General features: G+C 31.2%; 1 protein-coding gene across 1 annotated transcript in view; it reads left to right on the top strand.

The window, feature by feature from the left end:
* Positions 1-10,145: 10,145 nt before the first annotated feature.
* The window catches only part of LOC142921711 (putative ATP-dependent DNA helicase HFM1), a 39,089-nt gene continuing 29,528 nt past the window's right edge, over positions 10,146-19,706 (top strand). Inside the window, exons 1-9 of the mRNA XM_076063021.1 lie at positions 10,146-10,340; positions 12,034-12,161; positions 12,707-12,757; positions 14,047-14,117; positions 14,960-15,092; positions 15,219-15,370; positions 15,988-16,065; positions 17,415-17,591; positions 18,267-18,467. Of these exons, the coding sequence (XP_075919136.1) occupies positions 10,309-10,340; positions 12,034-12,161; positions 12,707-12,757; positions 14,047-14,117; positions 14,960-15,092; positions 15,219-15,370; positions 15,988-16,065; positions 17,415-17,591; positions 18,267-18,467 (1,023 nt within the window). The 5' untranslated portion in view covers positions 10,146-10,308. The remainder of the gene's footprint in view (positions 10,341-12,033; positions 12,162-12,706; positions 12,758-14,046; positions 14,118-14,959; positions 15,093-15,218; positions 15,371-15,987; positions 16,066-17,414; positions 17,592-18,266; positions 18,468-19,706) is intronic.

Genomic DNA, 19,706 nt, shown 5'->3' with positions numbered 1-19,706 from the left:
AGTAAGAGATTAACTTAAAGATTAACTTAGTAAGAGATTAACTTAGTAAGAGATTAACTTAGTTATTAACTTAGTAAGATATTAACTTAATTAGAGATTAACTTAGTAAGAGATTAACTTAGAGATTAACTTAGTAAGAGATTAACTTAGTTAGAGATTAACTTAGTTAGAGATTAACTTTGTAAGATATTAACTTAGTAATAGATTAACTTAGAGATTAACTTAGTTAGATATTAACTTAGTAAGAGATTAACTTAGTAAGATATTAACTTAGTAAGATATTAACTTAGTAAGAGATTAACTTAGTAAGATATTAACTTAGTAAGATATTAACTTAGTTAGAGATTAACTTAGTAAGAGATTAACTTAGTAAATATTAACTTAGTTAGAGATTAACTTAGTAAGAGATTAACTTAGTAAGAGATTAACTTAGTAAGAGATTAACTTAGTTAGATATTAACTTAGTAAGAGATTAACTTAGTAAGAGATTAACTTAGTAAATATTAACTTAGTTAGAGATTAACTTAGTTAGAGATTAACTTAGTTAGAGATTAACTTAGTAAGAGATTAACTTAGTTACATATTAACTTAGTAAGAGTAAGAGATTAACTTAGTTAGATATTAACTTAGTAAGAGATTAACTTAGTTAGATATTAACTTAGTAAGAGATTAACTTAGTAAGAGATTAACTTAGTAAATATTAACTTAGTTAGAGATTAACTTAGTAAGAGATTAACTTAGTAAATATTAACTTAGTTAGAGATTAACTTAGTAAGAGATTAACTTAGTAAGAGATTAACTTAGTAAGAGATTAACTTAGTTAGATATTAACTTAGTAAGAGATTAACTTAGTAAGAGATTAACTTAGTAAATATTAACTTAGTTAGAGATTAACTTAGTAAGAGATTAACTTAGTAAATATTAACTTAGTTAGAGATTAACTTAGTAAGAGATTAACTTAGTAAATATTAACTTAGTAAGAGATTAACTTAGATACATATTAACTTAGTAAGAGTAAGAGATTAACTTAGTTAGATATTAACTTAGTAAGAGATTAACTTAGTTAGATATTAACTTAGTAAGAGATTAACTTAGTAAGAGATTAACTTAGTAAATATTAACTTAGTTAGAGATTAACTTAGTAAGAGATTAACTTAGTAAATATTAACTTAGTTAGAGATTAACTTAGTAAGATATTAACTTAGTAAGAGATTAACTTAGTAAGAGATTAACTTAGTAAGATATTAACTTAGTAAGAGATTAACTTAGTTAGATATTAACTTAGTTAGATATTAACTTAGTAAGAGATTAACTTAGTAAGAGATTAACTTAGTAAATATTAACTTAGTTAGAGATTAACTTAGTAAGAGATTAACTTAGTAAATATTAACTTAGTTAGAGATTAACTTAGTAAGAGATTAACTTAGTAAATATTAACTTAGTAAGAGATTAACTTAGTTACATATTAACTTAGTAAGAGTAAGAGATTAACTTAGTTAGATATTAACTTAGTAAGAGATTAACTTAGTTAGATATTAACTTAGTAAGAGATTAACTTAGTAAGAGATTAACTTAGTAAATATTAACTTAGTTAGAGATTAACTTAGTAAGAGATTAACTTAGTAAATATTAACTTAGTTAGAGATTAACTTAGTAAGATATTAACTTAGTAAGAGATTAACTTAGTAAGAGATTAACTTAGTAAGATATTAACTTAGTAAGAGATTAACTTAGTTAGATATTAACTTAGTTAGAGATTAACTTAGTTATATGTTAACTTAGTTAGATATTAACTTAGTTAGAGATTAACTTAGTTAGTTATTAACTTAGTAAGATATTAACTTAGTAAGAGATTAACTTAGTTAGAGATTAACTTAGTTAGAGATTAACTTAGTTAGAGATTAACTTAGTAAGATATTAACTTAGTTAGAGATTAACTTAGTAAGATATTAACTTAGTTAGAGATTAACTTAGAGATTAACTTAGTAAATATTAACTTAGTTAGATATTAACTTAGTAAGATATTAACTTAGTTAGATATTAACTTAGTTAGAGATTAACTTAGTAAGAGATTAACTTAGTAAATATTAACTTAGTTAGAGATTAACTTAGTAAGAGATTAACTTAGTAAATATTAACTTAGTTAGAGATTAACTTAGTAAGATATTAACTTAGTAAGAGATTAACTTAGTAAGAGATTAACTTAGTAAGATATTAACTTAGTAAGAGATTAACTTAGTTAGATATTAACTTAGTTAGAGATTAACTTAGTTATATGTTAACTTAGTTAGATATTAACTTAGTTAGAGATTAACTTAGTTAGTTATTAACTTAGTAAGATATTAACTTAGTAAGAGATTAACTTAGTAAGATATTAACTTAGTTAGATATTAACTTAGTTAGAGATTAACTTAGTAAGATATTAACTTAGTAAGAGATTAACTTAGTAAGATATTAACTTAGTAAGATATTAACTTAGTAAGAGATTAACTTAGTAAATATTAACTTAGTTAGATATTAACTTAGTAAATATTAACTTAGTAAGAAATTAACTTAGAGATTAACTTAGTAAATATTAACTTAGTTAGATATTAACTTAGTAAGATATTAACTTTGTTAGATATTAACTTAGTTAGAGATTAACTGAGTAAGAGATTAACTTAGTTAGAGATTAACTTAGTTAGAGATTAACTTAGTTGCATATTAACTTAGTTAGATATTAACTTAGTAAGAGATTAACTTAGTAAGAGATTAACTTAGTAAGATATTAACTTAGTAAATATTAACTTAGTAAGAAATTAACTTAGTAATATATTAACTTAGTAAGATATTAACTTAGTAAGATATTAACTTAGTAAGATATTCACTTAGTAAGAGATTAACTTAGTTAGATATTAACTTAGTTAGATATTAACTTAGTAATATATTAACTTAGTTAGAGATTAACTTAGTAAGATATTAACTTAGTTAGAGATTAACTTAGTTTTATTTTAACTCAGTTAGAGATTAACCTAGTTAGAGATTAACTTAGTAAGAGATTAACTTAGTAAGATATTAACTTAGTAAGAGATTAACTTAGTAAGAGATTAACTTAGTAAGAGATTAACTTAGTAAGATATTAACTTAGTTAGAGATTAACTTAGTAAGAGATTAACTTAAAGATTAACTTAGTAAGAGATTAACTTAGTGAGAGATTAACTTAGTTATTAACTTAGTAAGATATTAACTTAGTTAGAGATTAACTTAGTAAGAGATTAACTTAGAGATTAACTTAGTAAGAGATTAACTTAGTTAGAGATTAACTTAGTTAGAGATTAACTTAGTAAGATATTAACTTAGTTAGAGATTAACTTAGTAAGATATTAACTTATTAAGAGATTAACTTAGTAAGATATTAACTTAGTAATAGATTACCTTAGAGATTAACTTAGTTAGATATTAACTTAGTAAGAGATTAACTTAGTAAGATATTAACTTAGTAATAGATTAACTTAGAGATTAACTTAGTTAGAGATTAACTTAGTTATAGATTAACTTAGTAAGATATTAACTTAGTAAGATATTAACTTAGTAAGAGATTAACTTAGTTAGAGATTAACTGAGTTAGAGATTAACTTAGTTAGATATTAACTTATTTAGATATTAACTTATTTAGATATTAACTTAGTAAGATATTAACTTAGTAAGATATTAACTTAGTTAGAGATTAACTTAGTTAGAGATTAACTTAGTAAGATATTAACTTAGTTAGAGATTAACTTAGTAAGATATTAACTTATTAAGATATTAACTTAGTAAGATATTAACTTAGTAAGAGATTAACTTAGTAAGATGTTAACTTAGTAATAGATTAACTTAGTTAGATATTAACTTAGTAAGAGATTAACTTAGTAAGATATTAACTTAGTAAGAGATTAACTTAGTAAGAGATTAACTTAGTAAGATATTAACTTAGTAAGAGATTAACTTAGTAAGATATTAACCTAGTAAGAGATTAACTTAGTAAGAGATTTAACTTAGTTAGATATTAACTTAGTTAGAGATTAACTTAGTTATATATTAACTTAGTAAGATATTAACTTAGTAAGAGATTAACTTAGTTAGAGATTAACTTAGTTAGAGATTAACTTAGTAAGAGATTAACTTTGTAAGATATTTACTTAGTTAGAGATTAACTTAGTAAGAGAGTAACTTAGTTAGAGATTAACTTAGAGATTAACTTAGTAAATATTAACTTAGTTAGATATTAACTTAGTAAGATATTAACTTAGTTAGAGATTAACTTAGTAAGATATTAACTTAGTAAGATATTAACTTAGTAAGATATTAACTTAGTAAGATATTAACTTAGTAAGATATTAACTTAGTTAGAGATTAACTTAGTAAGATATTAACTTAGTTAGAGATTAACTTAGTAAGATATTAACTTATTAAGATATTAACTTAGTAAGATATTAACTTAGTAAGAGATTAACTTAGTAAGATATTAACTTAGTAAGATATTAACTTAGTAAGAGATTAACTTAGTAAGATATTAACTTAGTAAGAGATTAACTTAGTAAGAGATTAACTTAGTAAGATATTAACTTAGTAAGAGATTAACTTAGTAAGATATTAACCTAGTTAGAGATTAACTTAGTAAGAGATTTAACTTAGTTAGATATTAACTTAGTTAGAGATTAACTTAGTTATATATTAACTTAGTAAGATATTAACTTAGTAAGAGATTAACTTAGTTAGAGATTAACTTAGTTAGAGATTAACTTAGTAAGAGATTAACTTAGTAAGATATTAACTTAGTAAGAGAGTAACTTAGTTAGAGATTAACTTAGAGATTAACTTAGTAAATATTAACTTAGTTAGATATTAACTTAGTAAGATATTAACTTAGTTAGATATTAACTTAGTTAGAGATTAACTGAGTAAGAGATTAACTTAGTAAGAGATTAACCTAGTTAGAGATTAACTTAGTTGCATATTAACTTAGTTAGATATTAACTTAGTAAGAGATTAACTTAGTAAGATATTAACTTAGTAAGAGATTAACTTAGTAAATATTAACTTAGTAAGATATTAACTTAGTAAGAGATTAACTTAGTAAGATATTAACTTAGTAAGATATTAACTTAGTAAGAGATTAACTTAGTAAATATTAACTTAGTTAGATATTAACTTAGTAAATATTAACCTAGTAAGATATTAACTTAGTAATATATTAACTTAGTAAGATATTCACTTAGTAAGAGATTAACTTAGTTAGATATTAACTTAGTTGGATATTAACTTAGTAATATATTAACTTAGTTAGAGATTAACTTAGAGATTAACTTAGTAAGAGATTAACTTAGTAAGAGATTAACTTAGTAAGATATTAACTTAGTTAGAGATTAACTTAGTAAGAGATTAACTTAAAGATTAACTTAGTAAGAGATTAACTTAGTAAGAGATTAACTTAGTTATTAACTTAGTAAGATATTAACTTAATTAGAGATTAACTTAGTAAGAGATTAACTTAGAGATTAACTTAGTAAGAGATTAACTTAGTTAGAGATTAACTTAGTTAGAGATTAACTTAGTAAGAGATTAACTTAGTTAGAGATTAACTTAGTTAGAGATTAACTTAGTAAGATATTAACTAAGTTAGAGATTAACTTAGTAAGATATTAACTTATTAAGAGATTAACTTAGTAAGATATTAACTTAGTAATAGATTAACTTAGAGATTAACTTAGTTAGATATTAACTTAGTAAGAGATTAACTTAGTAAGATATTAACTTAGTAAGATATTAACTTAGTAAGAGATTAACTTAGTAAGATATTAACTTAGTAAGATATTAACTTAGTAAGATATTAACTTAGTTAGAGATTAACTTAGTTAGAGATTAACTTAGTAAGATATTAACTTAGTTAGAGATTAACTTAGTAAGATATTAACTTATTAAGAGATTAACTTAGTAAGATATTAACTTAGTAAGAGATTAACTTAGTAAGATATTAACTTAGTAAGATATTAACTTAGTAAGATATTAACTTAGTTAGAGATTAACTTAGTTAAAGATTAACTTAGTAAGATATTAACTTAGTTAGAGATTAACTTAGTAAGATATTAACTTATTAAGAGATTAACTTAGTAAGATATTAACTTAGTAAGAGATTAACTTAGTAAGATATTAACTTAGTAATAGATTAACTTAGAGATTAACTTAGTTAGATATTAACTTAGTAAGAGATTAACTTAGTAAGATATTAACTTAGTAATAGATTAACTTAGAGATTAACTTAGTTAGATATTAACTTAGTAAGAGATTATCTTAGTAAGAGATTAACTTAGTAAGATATTAACTTAGTAAGAGATTAACTTAGTAAGAGATTATCTTAGTAAGATATTAACTTAGTAATAGATTAACTTAGAGATTAACTTAGTAAGATATTAACTTAGTAAGAGATTAACTTAGTAAGATATTAACTTAGTTAGAGATTAACTTAGTAAGATATTAACTTAGCAAGAGATTAACTTAGTTAGATATTAACTTAGTAAGATATTAACTTAGTAAGATATTAACTTAGTAAGATATTAACTTAGTAAGAGATTAACTTAGTAAGATGTTAACTTAGTAATATATTAACTTAGTTAGATATTAACTTAGTAAGAGATTAACTTAGTAAGATATTAACTTAGTAAGAGATTAACTTAGTAAGAGATTAACTTAGTAAGATATTAACTTAGTAAGAGATTAACTTAGTAAGATATTAACCTAGTTAGAGATTAACTTAGTAAGAGATTTAACTTAGTTAGATATTAACTTAGTTAGAGATTAACTTAGTTATATATTAACTTAGTAAGATATTAACTTAGTAAGAGATTAACTTAGTTAGAGATTAACTTAGTTAGAGATTAACTTAGTAAGAGATTAACTTAGTAAGATATTAACTTAGTTAGAGATTAACTTAGTAAGAGAGTAACTTAGTTAGAGATTAACTTAGAGATTAACTTAGTAAATATTAACTTAGTTAGATATTAACTTAGTAAGATATTAACTTAGTTAGATATTAACTTAGTTAGAGATTAACTGAGTAAGAGATTAACTTAGTAAGAGATTAACCTAGTTAGAGATTAACTTAGTTGCATATTAACTTAGTTAGATATTAACTTAGTAAGAGATTAACTTAGTAAGATATTAACTTAGTAAGAGATTAACTTAGTAAATATTAACTTAGTAAGATATTAACTTAGTAAGAGATTAACTTAGTAAGATATTAACTTAGTAAGATATTAACTTAGTAAGAGATTAACTTAGTAAATATTAACTTAGTTAGATATTAACATAGTAAATATTAACCTAGTAAGATATTAACTTAGTAATATATTAACTTAGTAAGATATTCACTTAGTAAGAGAGTAACTTAGTTAGATATTAACTTAGTTGGATATTAACTTAGTAATATATTAACTTAGTTAGAGATTAACTTAGAGATTAACTTAGTAAGAGATTAACTTAGTAAGAGATTAACTTAGTAAGATATTAACTTAGTTAGAGATTAACTTAGTAAGAGATTAACTTAAAGATTAACTTAGTAAGAGATTAACTTAGTAAGAGATTAACTTAGTTATTAACTTAGTAAGATATTAACTTAATTAGAGATTAACTTAGTAAGAGATTAACTTAGAGATTAACTTAGTAAGAGATTAACTTAGTTAGAGATTAACTTAGTTAGAGATTAACTTAGTAAGATATTAACTTAGTAATAGATTAACTTAGAGATTAACTTAGTTAGATATTAACTTAGTAAGAGATTAACTTAGTAAGATATTAACTTAGTAAGATATTAACTTAGTAAGAGATTAACTTAGTAAGATATTAACTTAGTAAGATATTAACTTAGTAAGATATTAACTTAGTTAGAGATTAACTTAGTTAGAGATTAACTTAGTAAGATATTAACTTAGTTAGAGATTAACTTAGTAAGATATTAACTTATTAAGAGATTAACTTAGTAAGATATTAACTTAGTAAGAGATTAACTTAGTAAGATATTAACTTAGTAAGATATTAACTTAGTAAGATATTAACTTAGTTAGAGATTAACTTAGTTAGAGATTAACTTAGTAAGATATTAACTTAGTTAGAGATTAACTTAGTAAGATATTAACTTATTAAGAGATTAACTTAGTAAGATATTAACTTAGTAAGAGATTAACTTAGTAAGATATTAACTTAGTAATAGATTAACTTAGAGATTAACTTAGTTAGATATTAACTTAGTAAGAGATTAACTTAGTAAGATATTAACTTAGTAATAGATTAACTTAGAGATTAACTTAGTTAGATATTAACTTAGTAAGAGATTATCTTAGTAAGAGATTAACTTAGTTATAGATTAACTTAGTAAGATATTAACTTAGTAAGATATTAACTTAATAAGAGATTAACTTAGTAAGATATTAACTTAGTTAGAGATTAACTTAGTTAGAGATTAACTTAGTTATAGATATTAACTTATTTAGATATCAACTTAGTAAGAGATTAACTTAGTAAGATATTAACTTAGTTAGAGATTAACTTAGTAAGATATTAGCTTAGTTAGAGATTAACTTAGTTAGAGATTAACTTAGTAAGAGATTAACTTAGTAAGAGATTAACTTAGTTAGATATTAACTTAGTTAGATATTAACTTAGTAAGAGATTAACTTAGTAAGAGATTAACTTAGTGAGATATTAACTTAGTAATATATTAACTTAGAGATTAACTTAGTAAGATATTAACTTAGTAAGAGATTAACTTAGTAAGAGATTATCTTAGTAAGATATTAACTTAGTAATAGATTAACTTAGAGATTAACTTAGTAAGATATTAACTTAGTAAGAGATTAACTTAGTAAGATATTAACTTAGTTAGAGATTAACTTAGTAAGATATTAACTTAGCAAGAGATTAACTTAGTTAGATATTAACTTAGTAAGATATTAACTTAGTAAGATATTAACTTAGTAAGAGATTAACTTAGTAAGAGATTAACTTAGTAAGATATTAACTTAGTTAGAGATTAACTTAGTAAGATATTAACTTAGTAAGATATTCACTTAGATATTAACTTAGTAAGAGATTAACTTAGTAAGAGATTAACTTAGTTAGATATTAACTTAGTAAGATATTAACTTAGTAAGAGATTAACTTAGTAAGATATTAACTTAGTTAGATATTAACTTAGTTAGATATTAACTTAGTTAGATATTAACTTAGATAGATATTAACATAGTAAGATATTAACTTAGTTAGAGATTAATTCAGTAAGATATTAACTTAGTAAGATATTAACTTAATAATAGATTAACTTAGTAAGAGATTAACTTAGTAAGAGATTAACTTAGTTAGATATTAACTTAGTAATATATTAACTTAGTAAGAGATTAACTTAGAGATTAACTTAGTTATAGATTAACTTAGTAAGATATTAACTTAGTTATATATTAACTTAGTTAGATATTAACTTAGTAAGAGATTAACTTAGTAAGATATTAACTTAGTAAGATATTAACTTAGTAAGAGATTAACTTAGTAAGAGATTAACTTAGTAAGATATTAACTTAGAGATTAACTTAGTAAGATATTAACTTAGTAAGATATTAACTTAGTTAGAGATTAACTTAGTAAGAGATTTACTTAGTAAGAGATTAACTTAGTAAGAGATTAACTTAGTAAATATTAACTTAGTAAGATATTAACTTAATAATAGATTAACTTAGTAAGAGATTAACTTAGTACGATATTGACTTAGTAAGAGATTAACTTAGTAAGATATTAACTTAGTTAGAGATTAACTTAGTAATAGATTAACTTAGTTAGAGATTAACTTAGTTAGAGATTAACTTAGTAAGATATTAACTTAGTAAGATATTAACTTAGTTAGATATTAACTTAGTTAGAGATTAACTTAGTTATATATTAACTTAGTTAGAGATTAACTTAGTTTTATTTTAACTCAGTTAGAGATTAACCTAGTTAGAGATTAACTTAGTAAGATATTAACTTAGTAAGATATTAACTTAGTAAGATATTAACTTAGATATTAACTTAGTAAGATATTGACTTAGATATTAACTTATTAAGATATTAACTTAGTAAGAGATTAACTTAATAAGAGATTAACTTAGAGATTAACCTCGTTAGAGATTCACCTCGTTAGAGATTCACCTAGTCAGGGATAACTTACTAACAGTTATTTCAAAGTAAATAAACAGCAATGGTTTAACACAAAGCAACATTCCGCACACGTTCAACATTCACCAGTCTGGCTCGCTTCAACCAATGCTGGTGAACTGCAAGATGGATCATTACAGGTGAAGGACATTTTTATTTAAACTTTCGTGACTGCAGCGGTCCGTATTCTAACGGTTCTTTCGGTAAAACAAAGTTAACGTACATAGAAAAAAATAATAATCCAAATAAAGCGATTAAAAATATCACGACCTTTCGGTTGCAACACAAGCGTATGACGGACCGCTTTGTGTTTGCGTATCGAAACGTCGTGATGTTTTTAATAACTTTTTTTTCGATCTACGTAGCTTAATTAAAAGATACTCTTTGGTTCTTTCGGTAAAGTCACGTAGGTATACATTTTATATAGAGTATGGATTCCTGCAGTCACGAAAGCTTCAAATCTAGATTTTACTGAAAGAACCATAGAACACAGGCAAGGACCCTATCAGATATGGGTCCTATAACCAAAGGCAACATCACCCCCTGCCGGCAAATACCTGTTTAGGTTGTTCTATGGATGTCATAGGCACGTGGAATTTCCATTTGGCTCAGGGTTGTGTTTGCCTTGTGCTCCACAAGGACAAGCTGTCATGAGGGGGTCCCTTAGGCTAAAATGAAGCTGACGCTCAGATCATTTGTTACAGTGTGTGTGCAATATGAATACATTTATAATCTTTCACAACTATCGACATATGCCTTCAACTAATGTTTGTATCATGTATTTCACTGTCTAAAAACATCTAAATACGACAAAAAAACAAAGTGAAATCACGCGTCGCTATGTGCAAATGACTGCGTACAGTGTTAGCATTTTTATATTTGCATGGCACGCCTTAAGTGTACTACATTTCGAGGACAACATTTGCCCTTTGATGGGTCAAAACATGTTTTTTACATTTTAGCACCCGATTTGAAGATGGATTGTAGCCCTTGAACGTCATTGTCCCATAGTTGTGGAGTTGGGTGCTCTATGCAATGCATTTGGATTAATGTGGCTTATTTATAGCACCTCATCTCAAACAACGCGGTGGGCATGTTTACTCTATATTATTAATCTACGTTTTACATTTAATTATTAATGAAAAACACAGTTGCGTAATATGAATATGTACAAAATACATAGCAGTAGTAATGATGGCTACTACAATAATGTACTTCATGAAGGTTGACTAGAGTACATTTTTTATCGTATTTCCCATTGCCATGACAACAAACATTTGTTGCAACATACGTATTGTGGTAGCAATGATGGTCTGCTAGCTTGCAGGGCCGTGAGAGAAAGCGGCGGCTTATTGCGGAGGCCTTTATCCAGCAGTGGATCGACCATGGCTGATGACGATCCACTGTAGTGCCCTCATCTATACGCAGAAAACGAATCGCTGGTGTGTTGCATGATGAGGTGGCCCAGACCCTTTCACACGATGCTCTATTTGAAGTTAAACATCATATTCACGTGGAGCCACATCTCCACATTCGATATAAAATGTTGCCAGTATCAAACACACCGTAATACCCGCACCTCCGATTAGCACGGTTGGCTACGTACGGGGCAGAACACGCGTACGTGTGTGTCCACACTTCTACACGAGGATAAGTGGACGGAGATAAGCATTGATATTTGGATCCACCAACAATACCCCGCATATCGGTGTGGATAAGAAGAGTTTCCAACATGCGCGTTGCTATATGTATGAGTTCCCTAACACAGAAACGGAATTCTTGTTTTGCAAGAATAATGCGAGAATAATGTGATGTTTGTTGTTGTCGTTACAGTGTTCACAAAGGCGTGGAGTCGATGGATGGCTTTGGCCAGTATTCTGGTGCGTATACCAATGACTTTCAAGGAAATCTCAAATGCGGCGATTCCTCAGAAAGTAGAGAAGCCAAAGAGAACGTTGGAGGTGAGATAATGAGACTTGGTGTATGAGTACATGTGATGGGTAGTCTCAAATGGTTTCGTTTTATTGTTGCGTAAAGCATCAGTCGCTTCACCAGCATTGGTGCAAGCAAGCTTGAAGATACTCAATGTCGAAACCAATACAGAGCTTTCCTGTGTTGTACCAATGCTGCTGATGGGATGTGCAAATCATACTTTTATATTTTTTTACGTGGAGGCGCATATATGGGAAGGGGTCATAGCTGCTTATTTATGTAGTTACCTATAGTATTCTCCACAATCGTGCTCATTATACGTTTGTGTTAACTGTACATTGCAACCTTCTTCCTAATATTCCGAAGGGACTTTTCAGATTTCTCTTTAATTGTATAATTATGTAATAATAGGGGTTTTCCCCTTTTTTCTGGCAACAAAACTGAAACCTTTTTAACAAGGATTCACGTTACTGCATAAACCACAATAATTGCAGTCAAAATGCAAACAAAAAACATACTATGATAATATATGCATTGTCCTTGAAACTGAAAACATATCTCTTTTTTTCCCCAGAAAACTCGGAAGACTTTAGTATCAGTGAAATGCGATCAGTTTCTGAAATTCGTATCCTTTTTGAGATAGCCTCTTTAAAACAAAAAAATAATCGATCATATCAAGTGAGGGCCCTTGCCTGTAAGATTGGTATTTCACTCACCAGAATTGAGCTTCAACCGGACTAGACTTTGCTTTTTTGTTGTTGCATCAACGCTGCTGAAATTATTCACTCCGAGAAAGACGTGTGGCCGCTCGGATGTGTAATACATCGCCTTATTTTTTTATATTATGTGCAGGGACAGGTATGTGACAGAGGAGTATTGCATGCTTGATGTTTTTGTGCTATTTTTACTATGTTCATTTGTGAACATTCAACAAAATGTATATGAAATTAATGAGTGGACTTCCTTCAGCTGTGTTGCTTTTGAAACGAAGTAAGAACCAACCAGGTAGGCTTCAGCGGTAGAGGGATCAGCTCACAATCTCAAGGTTGTGAAATTCAAATCCTGATTGGAGGTTGACTCAGCCCATTTTCCCTCTGGGGTTAATATAAAATTATTACCACTTTGTTGGGGAAGTCAACTGGTTGTCCTATAAGAATGTGGAATTTCCACCACTGGTTCAGGGCTGTAAACAGGAGTTTAGCACCGCCTCAGTGCTCATTTGAGCAGGAAATCACCGACTTTTTTGTTTACCTTGTTTACCTTAGAAGTGTCTTAGTCTGTCTTCTGGGTTCTTTCGGTAAAGTCACCCACGTTAAAGGGAAATAATAAAATAATAAAATAAAACAATAATATAAAATTCTCACGACGTTTCGGCCACAACACAAGTAACCTTCTTCTGTCTTAGTCTGGTGCTCTATCATTGTGTCATCTATATATTCAGAGTGGTCCAGATGTTTTGTGACCCCCCCCCCCCATTTAATTCACAAAACCTTCATATTTTTAAAATAAAGTTTCTTCAAAACAGAAATGAATACACAAAGGGGGAAAATGTTACGAGTCAATTAATTGGAGGTCACAAAACATCTGGAGCACCCTTCAGAATATAAATAACAAACAATAACGTCAATGAAACCACAATAATTAAAATACTTGCTGGATTGTGTGACATTGTGTGTTTTTATGAGCAAAAATGTAGTTATGCTTTCTGAAAAAGGTGTTGAGACTCAGTGAGACTCTCATTGATAAATAAGCGTAACAACGACAATAACCCCAAACAATGCGAATGTACAATTTCCTCATAATAAATGTTAGCACATGTTTGTCTTTGAATAAAGTAACAAAAGTCTCCTTTTTCAGTTATTCTCCATGGGAATTCATAATCCTAAACATATGTTATCCTAAACTTACCTTCAGCGTTGCCTTACAGACATATTTTCAAGGAGTTTCCTTTTTTTAACTCGGTTCAGTCTCGCGTCATGGATGACGTAAGTATATGGCATTTTACACTTAAACAAACGTGTAACTTACGGTTTGATTTCTATGTAGTGATACCAGTTTTGTTTTGCTCGGTACTATACATCTTCATTACTGATGGTAACTATGTCTGTGGAATGTACCAAGAGGGTTGATATTAATGGTCATTTCTAAGTGAAACAATCATAAGGTTACAACGTTTAAGATTTCTAGAGGTAATCATACAGGCATATTTAACACGTAGGCTTTCGCGACCAATATTATTCACCATTCTGGCGAATTGCCCGATGATGCTGGATGTAATTACCAGCGAAACGTCGTACTCAAACTGTAAATGTTGTGGATTCACTCTTCAATACACTGGTGGGCTATAGTAGTGAACTATTTGTCTTTTGTCAACGTGACACTTTTTTGCTGATTGGCCGTGTCGGGTGGTGGAGGGTTACGACACATTTATAAATAACGCGATCTAACCCAAAAACCTTTATTATGAATACATGCATATCATGCAAGCATATGCATGCTATGATGAGGTGACTGAACAGCAGAGTGAGCGGCTCACATTCTGAAATTTGTGATTTCAAATCTAGGTTGGGGGTTAACTCACCCCATCATCCTACCAGTTTTGATATAATTGGTACCACTTTGTGGATGAGTCTGCAGTGATTACCCAATGGAGAGACAGACTCATCCCCAACTTAACACCGCCTCAATGCTTAATTGTGACTAACTCTGCCGAATTGATAACACTTGCACAACTTCCAAGAGGCAATGACAGTACCTCATATGAATGCTGGAGATGACTTTACACGATGTTTAACAAACTTTGTCTTACATTTTTTTTTAAATTAAGATTCTGTACACAAACAGACCTGTAGTGGTTTGTGCTCCAACTGGTTCTGGGAAGACTGTTATTTTTGAGCTGGCCATAATTCGACTCTTAATGGAATGCCAAGGGCCCTCCTACAATGCAAAAGTTATTTATAGTAAGTACGTCTCTTAATTGTTGCATTATACATTGTTGCAATTGCCCACACGGTATTGTATTCGTACAACAGAAATCACGCTTGATGTAGACCTGTGTGAGCATGAATGTGACACGCACCCCCTAGTGGCCCCCATCAAGGCACTGTGTCGGGAGAAATTCGAAGACTGGCAGAACAAGTTTGGAGCACTCGGCATTCAGTGCAAAGAGCTTACCGGAGACACGGACGTCGATGACTATTTTGAGACACAAGATGCCCAAATAATATTGACAACACCGGTAAGTGTTGAAAAAATAAATATGCTGACAATACTCCTTCACGTAGCTGTCCTTCCACATTAAAATTAAGGGTATATTTTTTAGACATCCCATCAGCCACCACACGACCTTCTGGGATCATAATAATTTCAGCAGTATTGGTTCAACACAAGCAATACTCTGGACCGGTTTTGCTTATCACTGTCTCATCAGCAGAGTCAGGCTTTCTTAAGCCTATTTGTCTGAATTGCTCGATGTGTATAGGTGAGGACCCACTCTGTTAGACATGGGTCCTAGTTTGATGCTGACCTACATAATACGGAACACAACGTAATATCTCACCTGTGCTCAGGTTTCTCATTGGCTCCCAGTTCACACCCGCGTTGAGTTTAACATTCTCCTACTCGTGTTCAAGGCCTTCAATGGGCTTGCTGCACCTCACATCCAGGAAACGATTCAACCGTACACTCCGCAAAGTTGATTCAGCCGTACACTCCACCGGGATCTCTCATATCCACCGATAATTCCATACTCGGGTGTGGCACGCTCCCAGAGTGTGAACCTGGGGTCACGGGGCTTTTGTTTGTACATTGTAATGTTATATCTCTACTGGGCTCACTGACTTCATTTGTTTGCAGGAAAAATGGGATAGCACAACAAGACAGTGGCACGACAGGTCTCTCGTGCAGGTCGTGAGGCTGTTTCTGATTGATGAGGTAGAGTACATGACTGTATTGTTCTTGGTTTTCCTCGGCATACTTTTGTAAATACAGCGATACCCCCATTTACTCCCCCCCCCCCCCCCGCCACCTCACATATCACAAATACGTCGTCACTTCATGGATACCGCGACCTGTTTTGCGTCGCCTCCACCCACACATACGTCGATGACAGCATCCGTCCTTTCTCGGGTCCGTCACCTCAGCCTTCGCCTCCACCTACCCTGTAAATTGCTTCGATTGATGTTGTTTGGATATTCGTTGTCGCACCTTTCAGGAACGCATCCCCGACGTAAACCGGGTTATTCCTGTGCACAGTATTGAATTTATAGGAAGCGGCCACAGTGGTGTGATGGTTAGCGCGCTGGATTTGCAATCCAATAAAGTGACATAGTTATACAGGGACTCCTTGACTTATGAGATAGACATGTGCCTGGAAAGGTGCGCGTATCTCAAAATCGCGTATGTTCAATAGCAATTTTCCCAGAAGAAATAATGGTACAGGAGGTGGTTCGGGGATTTCACTCGCACTCGCTGACGTAATCGCTTTTATTATCCCAGCCTATATCAATACAATACATGTACCCACAATATAATACTTTACATTAAAAAGAAAATCACGTAAACTCTAATTTACTTCCTATAAAATAAAGAAATCCGGTATTGCTTGTTAAGACGCCGGAGTTGCGTTGCGGAGGGGATGGATGGAGGCGAGGAGGGAGACAGACTTAGAGTTAGTGAATGCCGTACAAGTATAGCGCACGAGTTATCGTACCGCACTGGTTGCTGGCAACGCCGTTGGGTCGCGGTGCCAGGCTAGGGTGGCGCATCTCGTGTTGCGAATGACGATATTCCGAAAATTGCCTAGCGTATGTCAATATAAAGTCTAAATACAACGCGCGCGTTATTCCAAAATGACGTACCACAAAAGCAGGTAAACCGAGGATTGCATGCATACGGTTACAGTACCTAATTTGAATATATGGTCATCGAATTGAAGTGGGAGTACCATGTGTTAATTTTTCGATCATAAAGTTGGACCCATTCAAACAACTTATAAAGAAGTTGCTGGCATTTGTGCCCAGGTGTCTGAGATGTTGGGAATTTCGTGGCAAGACAGAATACTCTAAGCAATGCAGAAGTCTGGAAGAGTACACGACAGCTCAGTACTTCAGGGTGGTTCATGCTTGCAGGATGGGGAAGGGCCAATTGCCGATACAGGCATTGTAATGGTCTCCACGAGTTTGGACAACTCAAGGAAAAGAACCTGAGACAAGATCGTGGGATACTTCGATAAAAAAAAATCATGGAAGTTGCGTCGTGTTATGCTGTGGGTCATGGTGCAGGTACACACAGTAGGGGATGAGTCACGTGGTGCCACCTTGGAGGCTGTGGTCAGCAGAATGAAGACACTTTATAACCTTGTCCCTCCAACCTCCACAAAGGATGCGCTTCAACCGCTGCATACCTGTGCGGGAGTACGGATCATCGCCCTGTCAGCCACCATTCCCAATATAGAAGATGTGAGTTGGCATACTTATTATACATTGTTGAAACATATACTGTATCGCTACAATCTTGATTTGAAGCTTTCGTGACTGCAGAAATCCATACACTTGGGTTATTTCGGTGAAGTCACGTATATATAATTTGTATTTATTTTATACCTATGTGACTTGAGCGAAAGAACCAAAGAGTATATATTGCTATAACATTGATTAATAGCCAGGTGGCTCAGTGGTAGAGCGAGTGGCTCGCAATCAGAAGGCTGCGAGTTAAAGTCCTCGTTGGGGGTGCTAACTCGTTCCATGGTCCTTCGGGGGTCATTAAAATCAGTATCACTTTGTGGGGGAGTCAATATTGGTTCTACGGATAGACTCTCCCCCGTTATAAGAATGTAGAATGTCCACCGCTGGCTCAGGGCTGTAAACAGGATATGAGCACCGCCTCAATGCTCATTTGAGTAAAAAAAATAACCTTCACGTCTACTATAAACTAGTTGCATTTAATTTGTAACATCCACTGTTAAAAGGAATTTGTGTCATCTTAATCAAGTTGCACGTGGGCAAATGCCCAGACATTCTTTTTGACTTATATATATAAAATATGGAGAGGTATGAATACCTCTCAATGCATTTAAATTAATATTTGTATATCCTCTACAAATATTGCTGAGGCATCCACCTTTCTCTTTCTAGGTTGCCGAGTGGTTGTCTGATAGGGATGGAACGGCAATCTTTGTAAAATTGGATGAAAAGCATCGGCCTGTGAAACTCCGCAAAATCGTGTTGGGATTTCCTTTCTATCGTCTACAGACTGCCTTTAAATTTGACTTGATACTCAACTACAAGCTCGCAAAAATTATACAAACATATTCTGAGCAAAAGCCAACGCTCATTGTGAGTACATGTCTTATTTGTTGTTCCAAGTCAAAATGGCATGATTAGTTTAATTGCATATTTTTTTAAATTTAAATATTTTGCATGCATAGCCCTTAAATATGGAATATGTTAAGGTGTATATGGCCTCCATTGACACATACATAGCAAACAGGAAATGCCATGTGGACAAAAATCTCATGTGTAGCCTTAACAGACTTTTGGGGGAAGTGCTGGTGGAAGTGCTGGTAAGCGAGCACTTATGAAGACCACCATGAGCACACGAGGGGGTAGGTGGGCAGCACCACGCCGGACCGCCTTTGTTTCCCCAATGCTGATGTTTCAGTATCACAGCAGGTACTCATTTGAGGCTGAGTAGACCTAAGGAAGCCCCAGAATTGGTTGAAATATTCACCGTCGCTTTTGATCATGAGCGGGAATCAAACTCGGGTAACAGGGTTTGTAGCACGGTTCACTAACCACCACTCCCCACTTGAATATCTATAACCATGCATATACAATCACACAACGGCAATATCCCCTGTTTAGTCTTTACAAGACTCACTTTCAGTTTTCTCAGTTTCATTTATTTGGTGTAGAGCCCTGTGAGCCATCCGGCTCTTGAATCGGGTGCAACTGCAACAAACAAAAACATGAACAAGAAAAACATGATTATTCTTAGCTCTTTCGGTAAAGTCACGTTGAAGGGAAACAATAAAATAATAAAATATATATAACAATAAAAATTCTCACGACCATAACACAAACGGTCGTCATCAGGTGTGAAAAGCAACGGCAAGAAACATTTGAAAGAAGTGTCGGTTTGCATTAATTAATTTATTTTTGAACGGTGTTTTTATTTATAAAAAAAACGTCAGCGCCACGTGCAGCGATTTGGCAGTTTATTTAGAAGGACGAGTCCATCTATGTTCTGAAAAGAGGAGGGGGGAGACGAAAAATTAATGTATGCTGTCTGAAAGCCACCGTAAGCGTGAACAATCAATTAAGACCTGAAATGGTTTATCAAATCCTTCCAATGATTGCTAAGCCAGAATTGTGTGCTCCATTTAGAAAGTGTTTCTTTCGTGGACGGTTTGGTAACGCTGGCGCGCAAGCCGTTTAGAAGAGGTGGGTGGCTCTGAAGAGAGCCTTTGGGTTGGTTGAGTGCGCGAGAGATGAAGCCGTAGAGAGTGCGGCCCTGGCGCTTGAGGGCGTAGACCACGTCCGTGGCGGTGACGGCCTCGCGCTGTCTGGGCAAGA

The sequence above is a fragment of the Petromyzon marinus genome, unplaced genomic scaffold, assembly GCF_048934315.1.
Source record: "Petromyzon marinus isolate PM22_M1 ecotype Great Lakes invasive population unplaced genomic scaffold, UKy_Petmar_22M1.pri1.0 PM_G_Scaffold_86, whole genome shotgun sequence".
NCBI lineage: Eukaryota > Metazoa > Chordata > Hyperoartia > Petromyzontiformes > Petromyzontidae > Petromyzon > Petromyzon marinus.
The sequence above is the reverse complement of the archived record's forward strand: the minus strand, read 5'-3'. Positions and strand labels throughout refer to the sequence as shown.